The sequence below is a fragment of the Anabas testudineus genome, chromosome 10 (genome assembly GCF_900324465.2).
Source record: "Anabas testudineus chromosome 10, fAnaTes1.2, whole genome shotgun sequence".
In the NCBI taxonomy this organism is placed as follows: domain Eukaryota; kingdom Metazoa; phylum Chordata; class Actinopteri; order Anabantiformes; family Anabantidae; genus Anabas; species Anabas testudineus.
The window spans coordinates 1,842,234-1,865,034 of record NC_046619.1 but is presented as its reverse complement, the minus strand read 5'-3'; the positions used below and the strand labels follow the sequence as shown (position 1 = coordinate 1,865,034).

Genomic DNA, 22,801 nt, shown 5'->3' with positions numbered 1-22,801 from the left:
GTGTATGTGTATGTTCCATATAGTGAACTCAGAGGACAAACACCTCAGTAACACTTGAACGATATACAATGTTTAGAGGAAGATGAGGACAAAGATTTTCTGGTCTGAAGGCACAGAAGTTAAATTCTGGGCAGAACTTGAGCTCTGTCTGGTGACCAGACCCTGCTCAATATCGGATTACTTCAATTCCTACTATCTGAAAACTCATAACACCAGTGGTCAGATGCATAATGCATACTAAACTGTAGCTATAAAACATCATGAGGCTTCATGTTCGTCCCGTACGTGTGATGAAGATCCACCAGTAACTGCACATGAACACAGCAATTTGAACATGCGACAACAGAGTTAATAATGATTCTTTATTTTCTAAGGAGTTAATTTTTAACATTGGTGTCAGTGAGACTAGTGTCACACGAAAGAACCAACTTGAATGCTAAATAATTTACTTGAAGACACTAAAGAAAAAGTTGATTGTGTTAGAACCAACCAATAGAAAACATAGAGAATAATTTAATAAAATTAGGTTAGAAGCATAATGGAAATAATAAATAGTTGCAGTTTGTTTCCAGTGAAGAGTGTTGAGTGTTTTGAGTCCAAACACAGTTTGTTTCCAAATGATGGCAGAGTGTCCAATTTAACTTGAATATTAGAGGAAGTGACACTCCTCTAACCTCTTAACATCTCATTCTGACTACGCTGACTTGTATCTGGATAAGTAGTCCCCCTCTGGGTCCTGTTGGTGCTGTTGAGGCAGCCTACATCAACCTATGGGGTTCCTCCTTGAAGCTGATGTCACAGAGCAATGATAAATGGTCAGAGGGGTAGTGGTATGAGGGCAGCCGATCTGGTCCAATCTGCTCCTCCGTGGGAATGTCCAACAGGCAGTCCACACTCAAAGCATCATGTGTATACCAGATATAGTCCAGGGTGCTGCAGCTCTCTCCAGAGGGGCGAATCTTCCACGTGGTATAGGGCGGTTCCGTCTGTCCGTCAGAGCTCAGCAACTTGTATGCTGACCTCAGGCCAAGGGAGGAGGAGGTGAAGCGCCTGTACACATCCTCTGAAGGCTCTGCGTTGAAGTCGCCACACACTACCAAAGGGACGGTGGCTGACGCCGCATTGCTCCGACCGCCACCCAGAGATGTTATGGTGCGTAAACTTTGCAGCAGGTCGGCACCCTGCGCACTACGCAGCCTCTCCCAGCCACTTCGAGCTTTCAGATGGGTGACGGCAACGCACAGCCGCCGGCCTGTTACCTGACACTTCAGCGTCTGGACTATAGCAACCTGGTTGGTGGGCAGCATCATGGCTGACAGGCGCAGGTGAGCTGAGGCATATAGGGAGAAACGCGAACGCCGGTAAAACAGGGCACAGCCATCAGGGCCGTTATTCTGCTCTACGTCCAGACAGGGAGACCAGGGTTTGGGCAGGAAGCTGCTGTTGTAACCTAGACTGGCCATTATTGGCTGGAAAGTATCGTAGTAGTGGTCCACTTCCTGCAAACACACAATGTCAGGGCGATACGTGAGGATCTCCTCCAGGATCAGATACTTTCTTTCCTGCCAGTTGAGGGCATCCAGCGGACAGCGGATAAACCCGTCCTTCCCCTCACCAAGAGCTGGAAACAAGGAGACAGATTGTCTTTTAATCTAATGTCATCAACAGTAAAATACCTAATGTATCCTGTAAAATTCAAAGAATCACCAAGTCATAGTTCATCCTGAGGGGAATAGGAATATCCAAACCTAAGGTGATACCAGTCTATCCAATAGTTATCAAAACATTTCACTTAAAAGCTCAAATGTTCACCTCATGGTAGCACTAAGGAAAAAGTCAATGTGATTCATCCTCTGAGGACCATAAACAATCTAAATGTGCCCTTTGTAAACTAGGGCCATGCTGCTATTCAAGGCTATTTAAATGATAATAAAATAATAAATATATAAAGTTTCTATATCTGACTTTAGTCTTAACAGATGCACAGTTTTAAGGCTTGTCAACAGATCTCTACCTTGGGCAAGAATATTCCACTGCATGACTCGTATGGAAGGGTTGTTCTTGTGGTGGCGGTACACCATCCCGCTGGGATAGACCAGGTCCCGGTGGGGGCGGGCCGGACGCCTTTGCAGGGCCTCCTCGCACTCTCTGAGCAGCTGGTCTGGGTCTAACTTAGCCAGGTCCAGGTCTGGATCTGGGCTTTCTTCTGGATACAGGTCTGGTTGGGCCAAGGGTAGGCTGTTGAGGGACTGGGCTAACGTACCAAACAACCTGCTGCTGCTGCTACCGCCCATTGGATAAACTGATGAAGAAGCAAATAACAAAAATACTTTGTCATTAAGGAAGGTGCTTTGCAATTTTAGCAAACATCAGCTACGACGAGATAGTGCTCATAACCAGCCAAGAAAGGCCCATTTTCCTGGTATGATATCTGGTTTCCATACATGATTACCATCCATGACGATTACAAACATGTTCACGAGTAATGAATTTTGTCAGTCATGGGTAACATGGATTCCGCCTCGTGCTACCAGGCAGGAAGGAAGGCAAATAGCATGAAAAACCACTGAACTGAAGAGCTTCACTGCCAACATCTATAAAGACGTGGCATCCGTTCTGTAGACAGGATAAAGGTTCTGTTGCTATTTTTACAGGTCCCAGAACATTTTGTGTAAATATTTTAGACACGGCACGCACTGAAGTACTGGACAGGAAAACAAACAGTCCAACAGTCTAGTATGTGCAAAGGTTGGAGAGGACACTGACGGAACATTGATGTTTCTTTGCAGCTTCTGGACTGATAGACTTGCCACAGTTGATGGAACCATGGATTCTGTGCTCTCCAGTCATCAGTTTGTGACCTCAAGCTCATAAAGTAGAACAGTGGTCTGAAACACACTTAGGGTTTTGTTTTACTTAGGGTCAGGTAGGTTTGAACAACTTTTTTCCACTTAATAAATGAAAAACTAAACACTGCCTTTTGTACTTACACTGGTTATCTTTGTGTAATACTAAACATTTTTTGATGATCTGAATCATTTCACTGTACATGCCACTTTGCTTTTTTAGCGGCATAACAGGTGGTAGCACACAGTTTATATCAGATACAAAAACCTTTGCACTCACTGCTTTTACTTTCCTACTGAGCCACCAGACAAAAGTACAAAAGTACAAAACTACAGGAGGGATAGTTTCAGTGCATTGGTGTGAAAAGTTATTTGGGTGCACCAGTGCAAGTGAGTGAACCTGATGCCTTTTATTAGTGTTCAGAGACAGCAGTGAGTGAGATTAGAGCTCCTCAATTTAATTCAATGCAGCGACCTCCACACAGAGCAATTAGCAAGCAGATGAGCTTGTTGCCACACCACAAATAAGATGTTTTAAATGTAAATATTTTAAAATCCAATTCAGAATTTCTTTAGTTTTTTTTTTATTGTGCTTACTTAATACTTTTTGAACATTTAAATTATTTATTAAATGTGCATTACAATATTTTAGTCTCATTAATAATTATTACATTTTATTGATGCAAAAAGAAAAGAAAAGAAGAATTACAGCATATATACATATACCTCCTGAACAATCTCTGCTCCTTGTTACAACCAGCTATTACAGTCACATAGTGATGACACTGACTACACACTAAAGGCGTCATAACATGGTCGTAGTAGTTTATCTATATAATCCTGAATAAGTAAAGTAGCCATCACCGGTTCCACCACTCTTCACAGGCACTGTGGTCAGACTCCCCCGGTGTCCGTTCTGGGACTCTGTGGCCAATCTGCCATTCTCAAGGCACATGAAAATGGCACATGTAAACTGAATTTCCCTGGAGTCTTGACAAAACACTGAAGCCCCCAGAGACCGAGAGAGAAGAAAAAAGCCAGCTGCTGAGGTCACAGGTCAGTCCTGAGCCCGCTATATTTTGGAGGGTTGCAATAATCAAATGAATAGGCAGCTCTGATGATCTGCTGTGGTGACCCCTGCCATCATAAGCCATTTGATTTTAATGTGCCTTTTTATTCTGTATGAAGCACAAGATTTCAAAGACCAATGGAAAAGCCAAGTCATCTGATGAGTTTCCCATGAATATGACACAAAAAAGACACAACCATCACTGCAGGGTTTTAGAAATACTAATTTAACCTGTTCACAGGACCCGTGGTTACATTTAAGGCCAATTCAAAATAGCATGACAAGGCCAGAACAGCCAGTGTCTAACTCACGGTAAGTCATGCAGACTGTGACAATACAGGATGGTCCACCTAAAGAACTTCATTCTATTGATACAAGTAGGAATGTCTTACCCACAGCCTCCATATCTGCTCAAATGCTTTCCTCCCTCTTCTTCCTGGCTCCGTCTACCTCTCTGTCTCTGTCATTCACTTACTCTTGTCCATTACTAGGTCCTTGCCCCTCCCCCTCCCTCTCCCTCTGCTGTGAGTCATCTTTTATCTGTCTCATCCTCCAGGACGTCTGTCTCACTCTGTCTGAACGATCGGTTCCTTCACTCTCACTCAGGGGATGACAGAATGACCTCTACTGAGACAGGAGACACATTAAGCCTGTCTCAGACACGGAGAGGATGAGACAAGGAGGGCGCACAAGATCCAATGAGGCTTCTTCATCATTACAGCTGCTTTAGTGAGTAAGATTAGTAAAAATCTTAAACAGGAAACAGGAAGATGGAAGACAAAGGACAGTGAAGAGCTGTGTGGGCAGGTTGTCTCTCTCTCTCACACGCACACACACACACACACACACACACACACACACACACACACACACACACACACACACACACACACACACACACACACACACACACACACACACACACACACACAGGATGCTGTTCTCTGGTTAACTGAGGACAGAAATGGGAAGAGAAACAGACAGTGTGGGTGATTCTTCGTCAGTAGCACATTCACATGGACAGAGAATTCACTAATCTGATTTAGTTCACCGATTTTGCAGAGTTTTACACTTTCAGCTCAAAACCCCTCACGCAGTACACCACTGCTGGCTGTGGGTTCTCATAACACAGCCATGGTTCAGTCTTAGGCTATAACTGGCTGCTGCTGAGACTTACTGAGACAGGCTGTAGCTGGGATTAAGAATGGGATGGTATAAGCCTGTGCTTCAGCTGTTATGATTCTGATTGTGCACAGGAGCTCGTGATGGTGAGACACTATATGAATCACTCAGTGCTACTTAGTGCTGAGCAGCCACAGCTGAGGGTGAAGCCAACATGGATCAAGGATCAAAAGGAACACAAAAGCAGCTCCAAAAAATCACAACCATGACCCTTAGGGGGCTCCGTAGCTTTCTCTAATTTGAAATAGAAAAATAATTGTGTGCATTGTAGTGCTAATTGTGAAATGAAATATTTTACATTAGTCACTTAATGAACAGGACAACAGACATCCCAACCTGGACAAACTCATTTCAATGATAACATTTGCGAATAGACAGTAAAGACAAAACACAGCTGTGGATAATGAGAATATCATGCGTAAGTGGTAACGCTGGGAAAGTCTTACATTATATCCCGTCAACTGTGAATGTCTGCACAAAGAGCCTATCCAACACGTACTATGATGATCAAGGCAAAAAACAAAACTATCAACCTCCACCCAATCAACTGATCAACAAACATTCATACTATAATATTCATTCAGTGGTGTAGTATTCATCATCAGCTGATACTCACCTGGACCACAATTGATGGACACACACACAAAAACACAATCTTCAGTCGGCTTAAAGGTTATCCCCCTAACCTGTCGTCCCCTCAGTCACACCTTCTCTGAACTGCACAGAGTAAGAGAAGACAGTCTGAAGGGTGAGGGCACAAAGGCACAGTGTGACTCTCATGAGTCAGTCCCAGTGAATGCTGCAGTGGCAGCCAGATGAAGGAGGTCACTGACTGGCCCATTCAAGAATTCCTCTCACGCACGTGAACGGACACACACACACACACGCACACACACACACACACACACACACACACACACACACACACACACACACACACACACACTAAGAGATTGAATTGCCTACCCTGCACAGCTCTCAGGGAGGAAGCTCGGTAAACTGGAATGTCAGTCAACAATGAGCTGTCAGACAGATCATGTGTATGTTAATTTAGTGCACACCATGATCACATTCATACGTCTCCACGTGAGAAGGCAAGTTAAGTCAGTTGATATAAATATCTGACTTTGGCGGTGTGATAAATGTTCTTTATTAATGCTAGTTCTTAACAGAACTCTAAAATACAGTGAAATACAGTAAATTTCAGTCTCTTTCAAAATTCTGTATATGTAGCTGGGTGGTAAGTTTTGCATTGATGGTGAAACACTGTGTCAAACCGTCATACCTCAGGAAATGGAAACAGTTCTTCCTATAGCAAACACAATGTTTTTCACCTTGGCTTAGACATTTTGCTTGCTTTATATTTCACCTCTAAGGCACTTTGGATAAAAGCTTCTGTACACTTGTGTGCTACACTGACATTGTGTGCTGCCAGAGATTTATGTGACATTACAAACTTTGGTCACATGGTGGCAGCAGAGTAAAATTCTGCCAAGAGTTATGGTGTGGAGATACCAGATAGTTGTGTAGGTAAAAATGGTGATTCAAGGCCACTGTGTGAAATAATAATCCAAACTATGCTGTTGTATCACGTTACTAAGAACATGTACTGGACTTATATAAACTGGATTGTTACTCTGGTTTAGGGAAGTTAATAGTGTATAGAGTTGAGTGCCACATGAAGTAGCACCACTGCTGTATTTTTATTATGTATTTTGTATATTTAAATATGTCTCAACTAATTTAACAGGGTACAAAGAAAACAAACATTTATAGACTACTCTGTTGTGTTGAAATGTGTTTTGATATCATGGATTGTGTTTTGTGTAAACACACAACTTGTTTGCTCTTATTTGAAATAAAGGCAGGGCTCATTTCTTTGTGGAAAGTGTGTTATAAAACCCTACAAAGTGGTACCTTTTTGTCATGCTGACATGTTGCATAGTGGGAAAATAGGTGGAGTTAACATCCAGATGTTCCACGGCCCTGATGTTGCTAAATCACTGTAAGGACTTGTTGAGACACTGTGCTCTTACTGCTCTAACATGTCTAAGTGTCTGCTGGGACATACGCTCCATTTTTAAACTTTCCCAACACACAATGTGTCAAGCTGCACTCAGTGAACTCATTTTTTTTTTTAGTTTGAGCATTTCTGCTCTAATGTTTACATCTAATCTCTTCTTTAAAGTCACTATATTAAAATCTTCACACAAGTGGGCTTTAAAATAAGCCACAATAAGATGGAACTGCCACATTTACTTGGCTAAATCAGACCACAACAGACCAGTTGTTTCACACTTCCCTGTAGAGGTGCCAACTCAGCAGTGGATCACAAGCTACAGCATCATTGTCAGCCCAGAACATTATCTGATAAATCCAGAATTTACTGTGTGATACCAGGAATCCAACCACCAAACCTTGGATTGGTAGACATGTTACCTACCAACTGATTCACAGTCGTCCCTGGCAGCTCCAGCTCCATGGCTGAGTGAAGCTGTTTCTGAAGCCCAACTGTGCTGAGTGGACCTGGTTTAGTGGACAGAGATAATCCAGATCATCTATTCCTCTGCTGTTTCTACTGTTTAAGTAGAAACTTTCAATAATCATGAATAAAATCATCCATGTTGACCACTTTCTAAATGGATGCTAACATGACTGACTGATTTGACCCGCGTGCACTGTCTTGACCCATGTCTCCGTTACTGGATGGTTACATAAGTCAGCCTGAACGATCCTATTACAGTTGGAGGCCAGTTACACAGTTACACAGCCAGCAGTGCGTCTTGTTTAGAAGCTTTTAACCTCCAGAGCCCTCAAACACAGAATTTATTGAATTACACCACTTTTCTGCTGACCAAGGCCAAGAAGGAATGTGTGTGTACGTGTAATAGTTTGGATAGGTGTAACCTGACCACAAGCATGTAACTGGAGACCTGATGTGTTTCCTTGTGGCAATACTAAAAATAGACTCACTTTGAACATAGTGTTGGGCAAAATACCAGTTTAAGTAATAAATATAAAGTGTTGGTTTAATATAACTCTAGTTCTCATAATTGTCGGACCTCAACCTAAATCTTCTGTTCTTTTAGAAATAGCTGGCCTGAGCTTTAGCTGTGTTTCATCCTATTCAAAGTAACCAGGAACATCCTGTGCTCTGGATGGATATTGCTCTTGTTCTCCTCACAGACCTCTCAGCCTGTAGTGCAGAAGTCAGGGAGTGTTGTGTCATGGTTTGTAGTGACAGGAATTACTGGAGCAGATAACTAGACAGAGGCAACTGTTGAAGACCTGCACAAAAGGATATCCTGTGTCACAGTATTACAAAGGGAATAAATATAACTAGTTACATATGGTCCAAACCGTCATGTAATGCCTTCGATTTATTTATTTATCTGATGGATAGCATGAATAAAGTGGACAAACTCTAGATAACAGTTAGCTGACATGGACAAATAATGAGTTTATCTTTCACAACAACTCAATAAAACACCATCTGACTAGAGCGATTCTGTCAGTAAAAGGTCCCTAAGTGAAGGTAATTATTTTGAGGATACTGATAGAAAACTTTCATTTTCTTTGGCTGACTCATTGCACATCGCTTTTTAAGACTATCCGTTTGTTTTGTCTTCTCTAACATTCAAAACAGCTTCTTTAGGCAGCTTTTTAGTTTACATATTGAGTTATCCTGTAACAAATGCTGTCTCCACACGTAAAGCCCAATGCTAAAACCAAGAGTAATAATTTAGTAAGTTAGTTTATCATTTTTGCTGACAAAATGTGCTATCCTCTGTGTTGTTTAATATATCTAGATTAGATTGAATACCTGAATCGAATCTGAAAATCTAAACTTTGGTCTCATAATGTAGGAGCAACATATAACATACATATTAATGTAAGTTGATTATGTAAATACTGTACATCAATGTGTCACAGTGTTCGTGTTTATCCCCAATTATACAAGCTTTGTAAAACTGCAATGGCCTCGTGATGGATAGTATCGTAAGGATCCACATTCAACATTCATTTCATCTTAAAATAGCATGATTAATGCTAGTTACGGTTATTATGCATTACTAAGTTAAACAAAGGATTCATTAGTTAATAAAGAAATGAAGATAAAGACAAATAATTAGTCACTAGATGAATTCATTACAAATCTAGTAGTAACTTTTTTAGGATTGTATCTAATGATGAGGCCCCTCAATAAAACATGTTATTGATCCCGGACAGACACCTGCTGTTCCAGGTCTCTGTTCACTGTGTACTGAGCATCTTTGGGTTTTGTACTGTTGATCTGTGACATTACTCATGTTCATCAAAGCAGTGAGTCAGAAACCGCACACTGGATCACGACACGTCTCCTTCTGTAGGCGCGTTTAAAAGTTCAAATACTTCAAATACTCCAACATAGTTCAGCGGAAAGACAATGTCAGCATGTTGTACGTTACTACAGCTGTTAAGAAGTTTTAGCTCTAACTTCCCACCTGTCGCTCCAGGGGTGGATGCTCGACTCGTCCTCAGCTCTTTGGTCCCTATTCCTCCTCCTCCAACTCCCTTCACACCGGGGCCATAGTGCCGGGGTCCGGCCGCGGCTGACCGGGGTCCGGCCGGGGCTGACCGGGGTCCGGCCGCGGCTGACCGGGGTCCGGCCGGGCTGCCGGGCCGCGGCTGACCGGGGTCCGGCCGCGGCTGACCGGGGTGCCAGAGAAAACGCTCCCCCGGCTGCCGGTGCCGCCCGCGGTGACGCGCACACCTGGTTCAAGAAAGCCGAGCAGCGACGAGCTGGATTCATTGTGGGCTGTACTGAAGCCGACAGAGGGAGCCGGGCCGGGCAGTCCGCCGCTGTCCGTTCACCTGCGCCAACAACACGGAGCCATGAGCCGAACTAGGAGCTCGGCGCGGTCACTCTGAACAGAAACCGGCAAAAGTTACATCAGTATTTCTGGTGAGTCACGGAACACCGGCTACTGAGGGTTTGGCCAAATGGACTAGTCCGTAACGTCTTCCTGAGTCGACCAAACACTTGAACTACAGATGACTTTATGACAGACGAAGTGAATGCATGAGGTTTATAATGTATTCAGCTGTTTCGCCTCCTTCACAAACAAATAAAGCTGCTGACATGAAAAAGCCCCGTTCTGTTGCCCCCCCCCCATCACACCAGTGGTTCGAGCCGCGCAGCCACTTGTACCTTAGGGGCGGAGAACAGCGACAAGAGGGCGTTAACTTCCTACATATAAACCAATCAGCGTTCGGTGCGCTTGGACTTGATGACGACAACCCTGACGTCACCAGCACGCCTCTGATGCGTGTTCTCTCTGCGGTCTACGCACAGTGATTCTTATGAAATGATTTCACTTTCCCTGAAAACCAGTCCCGTAGGACAACAATCCTCTCTCTTTATTTGTTTTTCTTTTACATACATAGGCTTTATTTGGGTTCATCTGCTTTTCAGTAAATGTCAACATTTGCCTACGAAGGTTTGATCGTGTGTAGCCACAGGCATTGATCTGTATTGGTCTTTGTTAATAGTGGAATTAGCTGAGAACAGTAGAACGTTATAGAACTTAGTACATAACCACGATCATGATCCAGGACTGCTACACTGCAGGCTCCGTGCTGTCCTCGTGTGTCTGTGCTGCCACCTGGTGGTCATCTACAGGCTGCTCAGCCCACAGTGAGGTAGTCATCTCTGCACGTCGTTTCAAACTGCGCTGTCCATTTGTTATTCTTCACATGCTGTTGTTTTTTCACTACCTGTGTGCAGCGAGTATGAAAAACTTTACAGGTGAAGTTTATTTAGATGAAGTATTAACCTCACCACACTAAAGATATTCAGGTAAAGGTAAAAGTTCTCACCAACAAATCATACAGATAAGATAAGATAAGATATTCTTTATTGATCCCACATTGGGGAAATTCAATTGCTACAGCAGGTCAGTGCAAAAAGAACAACAGTAATGTGCAAAAAGAATGAGAGGGTGTGCAAAAATACAAAAGTAATAAAGACAATACAGACATCACTTAGTCTCTTTAATGTAGGGCTCTTTTTAACTAGAATTAATAAATTCTAACTAGAATTAATACATTTTTAACTAGAATTAATAAATTACTTTGGAAGCTTATTCTATAATAAGGCATTATATTTTTCTCTTGTTTGCCTGTCAAATCTTAATCTGGAATCAACTACAGTTTTTATAATCGATCATATAAATGCAGCACAGTATGATGTTTGACGAAGAAGGTGCTGAAACCACCATGTAGATTTAAAATTTAAATATAAATCATTTAGCAGACGCTTTTATCCAAAGCGACTTACAAGTGAGGAAGGTGGTGGTAGGTGAAGTGGAGTCACAAAGGTATACACAGCTATGCAGCTGCATAAAATGGAAATAATGAAGACATTAGCGACTTCTTCTGGGATGGAGAAAGTGCTTTCTTGTCTTACGTTGAAGCATAATTATAGAATACGTGTATTGGTTTCTTTGTTAAGGAGGTTGTTATGACAGAGTGAAAACCTTCTTCTTCTTCTCTTGTTCTTATGTAGCATCACACAGCATCCCAGCAATATGATCTCAAGGCACTTTAGAATTATGTGGAAAACCCAACAAATCCCAGCTGAGCAGCACTGGGCGACAGTGGAGAGAAAAAAAACTCTCTTTAATGGAACCATCCAGCAGAACAAGACTCAGGGTGGGCGGCCATCTGCCTCATCTGTACATGTTTCTTTCATTCATCAGATACTGTGAAGAGTTTTTTTTTATCAGTACAGTATTTTATTTCTGTACATCTATCCTCATATCCACTCTTTATTACACACATTTATGTTATTTTTTAAATTTGTACACCAATTCCAAAAAATCTACTTAAACACTTAATGTTACAATTTGCTAATCTCTTAAACCCAGATTTTATTCAAAATAGAAACCAGAAAAACATATCAAAAAATTTACACTGAGAAAATGTACATGAAAGAAAAAACAAGGTTATTTTGAAAGTATTGGCAGCAACACATCTCAAAAAGGTTTGGACAGAGGCAACAACAGGCTGGAAAAGTAAACACTACACTGTGGTAAACATGGTCCTATCTGAACTTTTCTGCGATGTGTTGCTGCCATCAATTCCGAAAACCTCAAACTATTTGAGTATCTGGAACAAAATGGCCACAAACAAATAGTTTGAAAGAAACTTTCTTTCCTTTCAGTGCACAACTGAGCAGGAAGACAGATACATTACAGAAGAAGGTGCTTCACAGGTTCTCAACTTACAGGTTCATTCATCACAAGTGTCTCAAAACCAAAAGTGAAGAGGCAACTCCAGCATGCTGGTCTTATCCCAGATAACAATAACATGTTGAACTGGACCAGACTGGAGGAGAACTGCAGGAAAACTGGTGTAAACATACATTTGAGGGGTTTGAATCACAATGAGGAGCATTTGTGAGATGCAGATTCACGTGTCAAACACTCCTTCAGCATCTTTGCTGGATGGAAATATTCATATATGTCAAGCAATGTGGACACTATCACTGCATGTTGGAGTCAGTTTCATCCTACAAGTGGACAATCACCCGAAGCACAGCTCAGAAACATGTACAAACTATTTAGGAAAGAGGTAGTCAGCTAATGTGCTTTCTATAATGGAGGGTTCAGCACATTCGCCAGATCTCAACCCTTCTGAACGGCTGGGAGAGCAGCTCGACAGTAAAGCATGTAAGAAGCATCCATCCAGCCAATCCAAGCTGTGGCAGGAGTTTCGAGAAGCACTGCAGTAATGTGTAATGTGTGCGCCATAACCCACTAAGTGGTTAGAGTGTGAGTCAATGAATAGTGCTTCCAAATGACCGACCCTTTATTTTCTATTGAAACAGCTGTGAGTCATGTGCCAGGTAGGACGATGAGATAACATTACACCTTTTCCTGCTAGTCACTGGAACTCAAACATTACAACCATCAATGATCTTAAAGGCCCTGCAACTGATCTCCAATCAGGACAATAACCACAGCTTTGCTCCTCGCCCCTCCCTCTGTATTGCTATCTTTAGGAGTTTGTAATGTGTTTTTGAAAGGTTCCTCTTGTCTGGTCTCCTGGTGAATAAAACTGAAGAGCACAGTTTGAGCTGTGCATCGACTGAGAACACAACTTTCTTCAGAAACACGATTAACTTGAATTTGTCCACTGAGGACGGATAGCAGGGAGGCATTGGGGGCTGTGTAATTAATCTTCATAGTGAGTTGATAATGTGTAAATGCAGAGGTTTTACAGAGAGCTGCACAAAAGTGCCTCAGTGATGCAGAACAAAAATAGAAGTTGCTGCTCAGTGCTGATATCACACTATACGGAGATTTGAGAGGGAAAGGTTAAGACTTGTGCTTCCATCGACATATAATGTATGAGCCATGATAAGACCTGAAACACAGCATTCCATTTCCTCAGCAGTTTTGTACCTCATTTGACAAAGTCTTGCTGAGAAAAGCAAAAGCAAGTGTGTTAAATGCAAGGGTGGGTGTGTGTGTGTGTGTGTGTGTGTGTGTGTGTGTGTCTGTGTGTGTGTGTGTGTGTGTGTGTGTGTGTGTGTGTGTGTCTGTGTGCCTGTCTGTACGCGTGTGTGCACACATGTATCTCTAAGGGAGAGACTGATTTGTCCAGTCTCAGTAATATTTCTAGGTTATTACCCAGAGCAGGGCTTTTATCCTGTTAAATGTAGTTTAAGAGGATCTAAGCTGTGTCTTTTCATGCGTACACTTTCAGAGCTGGGACGTGTGCTGCTGTTAACTAAGACACATCAGACGGTTGAAAAAGACAAAATCCTAAATTAATAAAGACACAATTTTATTTAGAAAGCAGCTGCAATGAAGCATCACGTTGAGGACTTAATGATGTTCCACAGTGCTGGTGATTATGTGAAGATTAAAGAGGTGGGGGTTCCTTCAGGCCTTGGCTATTACTGCATGTTGGAGGTGCCCTACTCCTGCCTGGGCAGTAGGTGGCACTAACGCTCCATGCTGAAACTGCTTCTGAAGTTACACTGAGCTGTTCTATCAGCCTGCATTACTGTATTCACAAGAGGACTATCAGATGTTCTTTTATCTTTTAAGAAATGTAATCTTCCCTGTTCCACATCTTAGCATCTTTCCTCTCTTTTTATTTTTGCAAATTGTATATTTAACAAGATGTGAATTCAAAGCTGAGGCTGGAGCAGACTGGGAGGTGAACACTGATCCCGTGTTCGTAAAGACCAGGAGGGGACAAATCTCTGAGAGTCTTAAAAACCCTCTCCACATGACATTAATATCAAATGCTAATTTTATTTGCCTATGTAAATGAGTAATTTCAGACAGTGAGTCACCCGGGAGCTTTACTGTCTCCTGGGGACCAGAGTAATCCGGGGTCATGTCAGAATTTCAAGACACCCTCTCTCTGTTATGAAGACAAGCTGCTTTAGCCATCCATGGTAGCTCTGGTATAATCCAGATGCTGCGTGCTGTAAGTGTGGGAAGCACCAGATGTTGTTCTGAATGGGATTCAGGACGAGCTGTTTACGACCAGCGGCTCATAGCATGAGCTACAAGCAGCTTTTAGTTTCGGGCAAGATTACGTGTTGGAGTTGAACACCCTGGGTTCAGGATGAAGGACAGCAGATAAGTGGATGATGCTGCAGGAGGTGTGGAGAAGTTTCTGTGCAGGATTCGGAGCCAATGGCTGTCTCTGTAAAGGATGAAAGATCCAAGTTGTATCAGGCATCCAGTCTACAGGGGACAGGAGATTCCAGGTGGAGTTTTACTGGGGCAGCATCAGACTGAGCATAATATGGGTTCATTATGACTTAGAGCTTATTTGAAGTCAGATTTCTTTACTTTCATTGATAAGATACAAAAACATTACAGTCACCAAAGTAACAGCTGAGATCTGGGGAAACTTCACTTTAATAATTGAATTGGAAGGAAAACCTAAGTGTGTCTAATATTTTCCTGCTCAGTGCCCAGAGGATGAATCCTGAAGACTTTGGTGCTCATCCAACCTTTACTCTAGCTGGGGGCCTCAGCTGTGGTAATAATGATGCCAGGAGTCCTGTACTTTGTACCAGTCAGTGGCCTTAAGGAAACCTTTTGTAGGGCTTACCCAGCTGAAGGGATTCTGTTTCTGGAAAGTAACCAGGAGCTTTTGGAAGGGTTTTTCTGATCCTTCAATAGTAGAAGCTGTTGACATCAAGCTCAACCTGATACTTATTTACACAGTACAACTACATTAACTGTGTATGTAATACGCACACAGATTAAGGTGCTAGCTAAAAAATGTTCCCTGATTCGCTGCCTGGTTTCTCTGAGGATTTCTTCAGTTCACTGTCTGTGATTTAATGTGCTACAGCTCTAATACGTCTCTTTGTTATTTGGTTGTGTGACTATAGCATTTACCTACGAGCCCAAACCACAAGGACCTCTCTCAGAGAGCCAGACCACAGAGCTATTACTGATTTGCCCCGCTCCCTTAGATTACAGCCAAATGAGCCTGCTGCTTCGCACATTCTCACAGTCCCTGGTGATGATTTTCATTCTGAAGCTGCTCCTCAGTAATTACAGCAACAATCCGATGATTACTTGCAATGTGGGATTCAGGGGAACCATCATTTCCGGTATTTCCTTATTTAAATAACTTCCTGTGTGAATTCCAGGCCAGTGTCTTATGTGGTCCTGTGGATAAGTTCAGCACTGAGAAATGAGTGCGTCTCTGGAGCTTCAAAATCAGATAAAGGTTTGCTTGACAACGAAAACAGCCCTAAAACTTCCTGCCCTCGAGCTTAGTGAACAGACAGAGAAAGGGCAGCCTGCAGGACCGAGCAATCGATGCCTCCTCCACCTCTCAGACCTGAGTGCTATTGATTCCCTCTCTCGGTGAAGAGGAGGTGTTGATGGAGCGAAAGGTGCTGCCTAAGGGAGCGGAAGAAAGTGAAAAGGGAGGAAAAAGGTAAGAGGGGAAAACCGAGAGGCCTAAAGAGAAAGAGAAAAGGAGAACGTGGCGCTGCCTGCTCTCCTGACTCGAAGTGCTACGAAGTGGCCCTGACCTGATGGACAGTACAAATGGACCCATCTGTTGCCCCGGCTGGGGTCCGTTCCTAACCTTTCACTGCTCAGATGGAGGCGAAGTGAAGCAGCTTTAGAGATGGACAGAGCAGAGATGTGTAAGCTGCCCTTTTTTTTTTTTACTGTGCTGGAAAACGAGTATGAGTGAAGACATCTGTTCAGCTGATGAACTGGTGCTGACTGAGGGGACTGAGATGTGTTACTACATTAAAGATTCTGGCTGCTGATAACAAACATGAGCACAGTTTGTCCACTGTGATCCCCTCATTCATCTTCTGCTTCCATACTTTATGTGAAATTTCCGTTAATGTTTCTGTAAAGACGGGAATCTTTCTTTCGACTTGTCTCAAGTGAAGTGTGTGTGTGTGTGTGTGTGTGTGTGTGTTTTTCTGGAGACCTGCTGTGACTCCATGTCTCACTGATGGATCCACTCTCTCAGCCCCTGATAGGGTTTTATATTCGCCACCTATTTTCCGCTTGACATCTCACAGGCGAAGGCTGAGCTCTCTAAAAGCGTTGGATGGACACCACGAGGGAGATGAACTTGCGTGTCGTTCCTCTCCAGCTCTGCTTGGTGTTTTTTTTATTTTCTGTTAGTCCTTCTTGGCCTTGTTTTTCTCTTTCCACTAACCTGTTTTCCTCTTTGCACCATTGCCTGTTCACCCCAGTGTGATGCTGTTGCTGGTAGGTGTCAACCATCTTGATGTGTCGTTTTATTTATCTCCTTCTGTTGATTTGTCTGATTCCACTCTCTCCTTCCACCCACGGCCTCTGCTGCAGAAACCAGTGAGGGGCCCGTGGGAGCAAAACCAACTTAAATCAATGTGTGCAGTGGATTAGCTTTGAGAATACATTTTAAGGTAGTGCATGTGTGTGTGTGTGTGTGTGTGTGGGGAGGGGCGGGTGACACACTGTCAGGGGATGTCAAGGGAGGGTAGTAATAGTGGTGCTCTGCTGTGGAAGGTGAATGCAATCATCCAGGCTTGTGCTGCCGTTTAACACTTAGATTCCCCTCGAGAATAAAAGCCCAGGCTGTTTGGCCTTCACAAGTATCTGCAGATTCTTTTACAAGTGCAGTTCAAAACATCCTAATAGACACACTTACACTCACACACTTACACATGCAGGAAGAAAACAATCATGCAACATAGCAGCAGTGGCTCCAGTGTCAGAGTACAAGGTAAAGTATCCTGTCTGTTTTACACTGTCACCCTATACCTCCTCTTTGTGTAACTGCACACTGCCTGTAATATTAATATTGTAGGTTTTTAACGTTACTTACAGGTTTTCTTCAATAAGATAAGATCTGATAAGATGTAGAAAAAACTTTTTAATTAATAACACATGTTGTAAAAATAGAATGTGCCTAAAATAGTAAAACAAGTTCAGATTTATTCATGTCTTTATCGAGAACAACCATATAAACCCCATGGTGCTAGTTGAAAAAGTATGTGAACCCTTGGAATTAATATCTGGTTGTCCCCCCATTAGCAGCAATAACCTCAACCAGGTCCTTCCTGGAGCTGCAGATTCTTCCTGGCAGAACTGCTTTAGCTCTGTCATATTCTATAGACATCTAATGTGTGTGGCTCTTTTAAAGTTGTTCCATAGCATCTCTATTAGGTTGAGGTCTGGGCTCTGCCTTGGCCACTGCAAAAGGTGGATTTTGTTTTTCTGAAGCCATTCAGTTGTGGACCTGCTTCAGTGGTTTTGTTTATCATCCTGTTGCATCACCCACTTTCTAGTTCTAGTTTCAGCTGATGTACAGACAGATTTTTTGATACACATATACATATTATCATAGATCCTCTAAAGCTAATCTAATCTAATCCACATCCTTAAATAATTTTCTTTAAACTAATGCTAACATCTGACTCCAATTAGCTTTTCAAAGGGTTCACATACTTATCTTCCACTATCACTCTTGAGAACAACCATAAAAACCTCATATGTGCCAAAACTTTTTGCCACTGTATGTAGATATACAGTAGATGGTAGCTTTCTTTGAGATATAATAGAGTAATGTTCATTCAAAGTTTCCAGAAGCAATAGAGCATTAGGTTCTAGATGTTCACTTTTAAGACATGTCTGTAGCAACAACATGAGAGTGAAGAATGAACATGTCAGGACTCAGAAAGCACTGGACTAAACCGCACAACTCAGAGACACCTAAGTCTCTCTGCCCTTCCGTACCCCCCCCCCCCCCGTTTCCCTCCTCAGTCACTAATAAAACCTTACGTTTGTCTCTGATTTGCTCACTTGCATGTATCAGAGATATGGAGTCAAATGTAAAGTAGTATAAAGACAACACTACCTTATGAATTAAATATGTAAAAGAAACAAATATTCTGCTGTTATTGAGTTTGCTTGTAATTTTCTTTATGCAAACTGTGCTTTGGGGCGAAGTGTTGCAGTGGTTCCGGCCTATTAAATTTGATTGTTGCGGCGCTTACATGACGTTTATTAAAATTTTGCCGGTTGGCTCGGCAGCTGTGCATGTTAACTCGGTTATTTTTAGGCGCTGGTAATGGCTTACAGATTATAGCAGGTTCCAGGGCTGACAACAGAGCCTCATAATAAGGACTTAATGAAATATGAGCCTTCAGACTTATTCTTGTTTAAAAGATGAGAACTATCTCTCTCTTCCTGCTCCATGCATGTGTGTGTGGCTTGGCTCTGCTTCTTCATTCCTTCCCTCCCTCTCCTCAGTCTTCTCATAAGAAGCTGTTTATCAAACCAACCGGCTGGAAAAAAAAAAAAACAGGAAATATAAAGAAGAAAGAAAGATGGATTACACTGTACAAGCACAAAAAGTTTCACTCCCATGACTTCATTATTCTTCTGAATCTCTCTAATGGAACGAACCGAGTCCTCCGAGCAGCCGTAGTAATAATGTAGACGGATTGTTTGATGCCAGGGCACAAGCCAAGTATGCAACCCTGAAATGCACTTTACTTTGGTTTGGTCCTTCCTGTGTTTAAGAAATGAAATGAACACTGATCTCCTTGAATTCAGGACTGCTTCATCCACAACACAGTTCAAAAGCAAATTTTTTCTTTGTGCTATGATAAGTGTATTAGCAAAATGGTCAGTGTAACACAGTTAGATTTTTTATGTAGAAAATGACCAACTGAATTTATCTGTCTGCATTATTTGGACCTAGAAAATTTTTGATTGTTGTTGGACAGCTGCACATACATACTACAGGGTTTCAGTGTTATGTCAGTAGTCTCATTTTCACTGGTCATTAACTGTGTTTATGATGTCTGTCAGGGAGATAATCACAGGCATATGTTTTTTTACTTACACTGTTCATAAATACAAAATGACGTATTAAATATAGTTCTCCTGTCTCTGTGAAACTCTCTGCACTCTGTCTCCAGAAATGAAAGCATTAAATCCAATAATCACCCCCTATGAACCATTTGTAAAGAACACCTTGATAATAAGTAATACTGCTGAACAGAAATTCAGTCATCAACCACAGAACTGGACACAACTGCGGCCTGATAATGGAGCTTCATTGAATGCGATAAGGTCATCAAAGACATAAATGTGAGGATACTTCAGTCCTAACCACAGATGTGATTTGTATAGAGCTAAATTAAAAAAAACCTTGTTTCAGTCCTCTCAAATTAATTTTGTGCCTTTTAGCAAAAACTACATCAAGAGAAAAAAATACAAAAATGAGCCACGTTTAGGCAATTAATAGAAGATGTTATCATGATCATACAGAGAAGATTCCAGCATCATATGCAAATTCCATTGTAGGGTAACTTTTAACTCCCAGAACTTTGTTCTTGTGTGTCTGTGTGAACTGCAGCTTTCCTGATGGCTCATCTCCCCAGGCTCTCCCCATTCCTCCTTATTTCTCACTTTGCCCTCTCTCCTTCCTAATTAAACACTGAGCTCACGGAGGCAATTTGATCTCCCTCGTTAACAAGGCCTCATTAGGGCTCCACGCTTCATTTTCTTAATGAACTGATCAAGTTAAATGGAATGGAAAGTCAGGACTGGGAGTTTAAGCACAACTGCGTGCTCTCCTTAAACGAGTGGGAACACTCAGCACAAAGCCGTCTTTGTAACTATATCTGGAGAGAAGTGAAAGGTTGCATCATTCTGTTTTGTGGCTGTTGTAAAGACGATAGAATGATATTTATTTAACGTTAGTTTTGCTGTTAATTGGTAAATTGTGATAAAGTTAGGTCTTGCCTAAGGACTCCTACTGGAGGTAGGATTCAAACCCCGGTCTCCTGCATGGAGGGAGGTGATGTTACCACTACACTATCCAGCTGCATTAATCGTATCATTAATATTAATAGTGGAAAATCTTGAAGAAAACCTATTGAGCTTGTCCACATCTACATACATGGCTCTGATGCTGTTGTTGGTTTATCTGCCATGATATCAGAATTGACATCTGTCACAATGAAAGCTGTTTGTGTTGTGCACAGTTCAAGTTCAAGAAGACATTCTCTTGCTGGTGAGGCGACTAACTATGATTTGGATTTGGACAACACTGCAATCTAAACACAAAAGACAAATGTGCAAGATGCCAGTGACACTACAGATGCGCTGGTGAAAAACAAATGTACACTCAGCGCTAAATTAGTTGTAGGCACAAGTCAAAACATGATAAACATTCAAAACATGTACCCAGAATGCTCTCTGATCATTTGATATCTCTTGGCATGTGTATCCAGATACTTACTGTGCCTAGATGGAATTTTTACGCTTCAGTGCTCCCGCCTTCAAACTTCCCTCCACAGCAGAGTGTTTAGATCATTTAGATGAACTCTTGGCTTGTTAACAACCTGTCTGATCACTTAACTGATGCATGTTTTACCAGGACTGGATACCACATTAAAAGACGGTGACCCATTTAGGTTGAGATTAAAGTATTTCACCAGGCACATCTTCAGGCTTTCATGTTTTCTCTGATGTACTTAATTTTATAGCTGTTAACGCCGTCATGGTTTTGTGTGGGCTTGTGGGCATCGTGTGAGATAATAAGTGTAATAGCGGCGTTGCTACAGCAGAAAACTGCAAGTGTGCAAAACTACAGCAAGAGTAAATCACGAAGCCGCTTCACAGACTAGGATGGAAACGGTTCAGCAACACGTTCAGTGTTTAACTACAATTTGTCAAACTAAATGTTTGACTTATCTGGAGGGATTTTTCCAAGCGTGTTTATATTTCTTGACCTGTTGGTTTTCATGGTTTTCTCTTGCAATGACAGTGTTGTAACATTATATTTCATATTCCCATCATTCCTCAACTTAGTCATACAAATACAGATGCCTCCCACCCACAGACACTGCATTTATGTTATGATTTCTGATTTCTTGACAACGTTGCTCAAACAAAGCTGAATGTAACACTAATCATTAACATACAGAATACTGACACATTTTGTCCTGTAAGCTGTAACAGTGGAAGAAGAAAGTAAGATCCTGACACACACACAAACACACACACACTCACTAATCACTAAGATGTTCTTAAAGGCCTCAGGTGGATCATTGAGAACAGTAAGCGTGAAGAGAAGTGATGAGAAAAATGTCTTTTTATAATGAATCAACTTTTTTTTATCTTTCCAATTAACCAGCCAACCTTTAAAGGTTACTGGAAATCTTGACACAGGTAGAACTCTTCTGCATTTTATTAGGTTTTTAAAGTGTAATGAAATGGAGAAGATGAAAATGATGACGTAAAATCAGCAGCTGGAGTTTTTTTATCAAGCGTGCAACCAACGAACAAGTGTGCTGTGTGCAACTGCCTGATTTCCAAACTTAACCTTAACTTCCAAACTTGGCTTTTGTATTTATAGATCCCCCATTTCTCTTTCTGTCTCCCCTTATGTTTATGCAGTCACACAACTTGGAAGAAATATATGATTTCAGTTGACGAAAACTCTTTGCTTTACAAAAGAAAACAATATCTCTTAATTACAGCATCCAGATATCATAATTATGAAATCAGGTAGAATAAATGACAGAAGGCAGAACTTGATGTCTTTAGTATCACAGCAGTTCAGAGACAGTTGTCAGTACCATCCATAGTACAAAGTAACTTTTAATAGGTCATTTTAAATTTTTATAAAAATTACTTGTTAACATAAAAAAAAAATCAAATTAATAATCCAATTTAAAAAAAAATGATGATGATGTAATTGCAGTAAGCATGAATTGGCTTTGGTGTCAGAGCTTGGTTACAGTTGTAAAAATGTAAGCGTAGGCACAAAGACAACTGGCTCAGGGTTAGGCACAATGTTTTTCAATACTAAAACTACTTTTTTTGTAAGGATCACCAGCAACCCCTTGCAGAGTGACAGTCAAAGATCTGAAGGCATCATTAGAACTGACTTACATCTGTGTTTATAGGTCCACAGTACGTGACACATTGAACAACCAGGGTGTCTATGGCAGGACACCATGAAGGAAGATGCTACTTACTAAAAAGAACATTGCTGCACGCCTGAAGTTTGCCAAAGAGCACAGTGACACTCTACAGCAGTATTGTCAAAATGTTTTGTTCACTGATGAAACTATATTGAACTATTTAGGAAAAACCCACTACACTAAGGTCATTGCATACCATCATGAAAACATCATTCGTAAAGT

At 41.7% G+C, this 22,801-nt stretch overlaps 1 protein-coding gene across 1 annotated transcript; it reads right to left on the bottom strand.

Annotated features, from left to right (window-relative positions):
* Positions 1 to 348: 348 nt before the first annotated feature.
* On the bottom strand, positions 349 to 16,877 carry nocta (nocturnin a). The gene is made up of 4 exons (XM_026358344.1): positions 16,810 to 16,877; positions 9,582 to 9,850; positions 2,015 to 2,302; positions 349 to 1,621 (listed from the first exon to the last, which is right to left on the bottom strand). Exons 1-4 carry the CDS (start codon positions 16,875 to 16,877, stop codon positions 759 to 761), a joined length of 1,488 nt encoding a protein of 495 aa, XP_026214129.1. The 3' UTR covers positions 349 to 758.
* Positions 16,878 to 22,801: the final 5,924 nt, after the last annotated feature.

Coding starts and splice junctions, on each gene's coding strand:
- nocta (XM_026358344.1), bottom strand. CDS start 16,877: ATGGTTGACACCTACCAGCAACAGCATCACACTGGGGTGAACAGGCAA. Junction 9,851..16,809: donor TGGTGCAAAGAGGAAAACAG/GTTAGTGGAAAG, acceptor TTCTTGAACCAG/GTGTGCGCGTCACCGCGGGC. Junction 1,622..2,014: donor GTGGAATATTCTTGCCCAAG/GTAGAGATCTGT, acceptor CCTTGTTTCCAG/CTCTTGGTGAGGGGAAGGAC.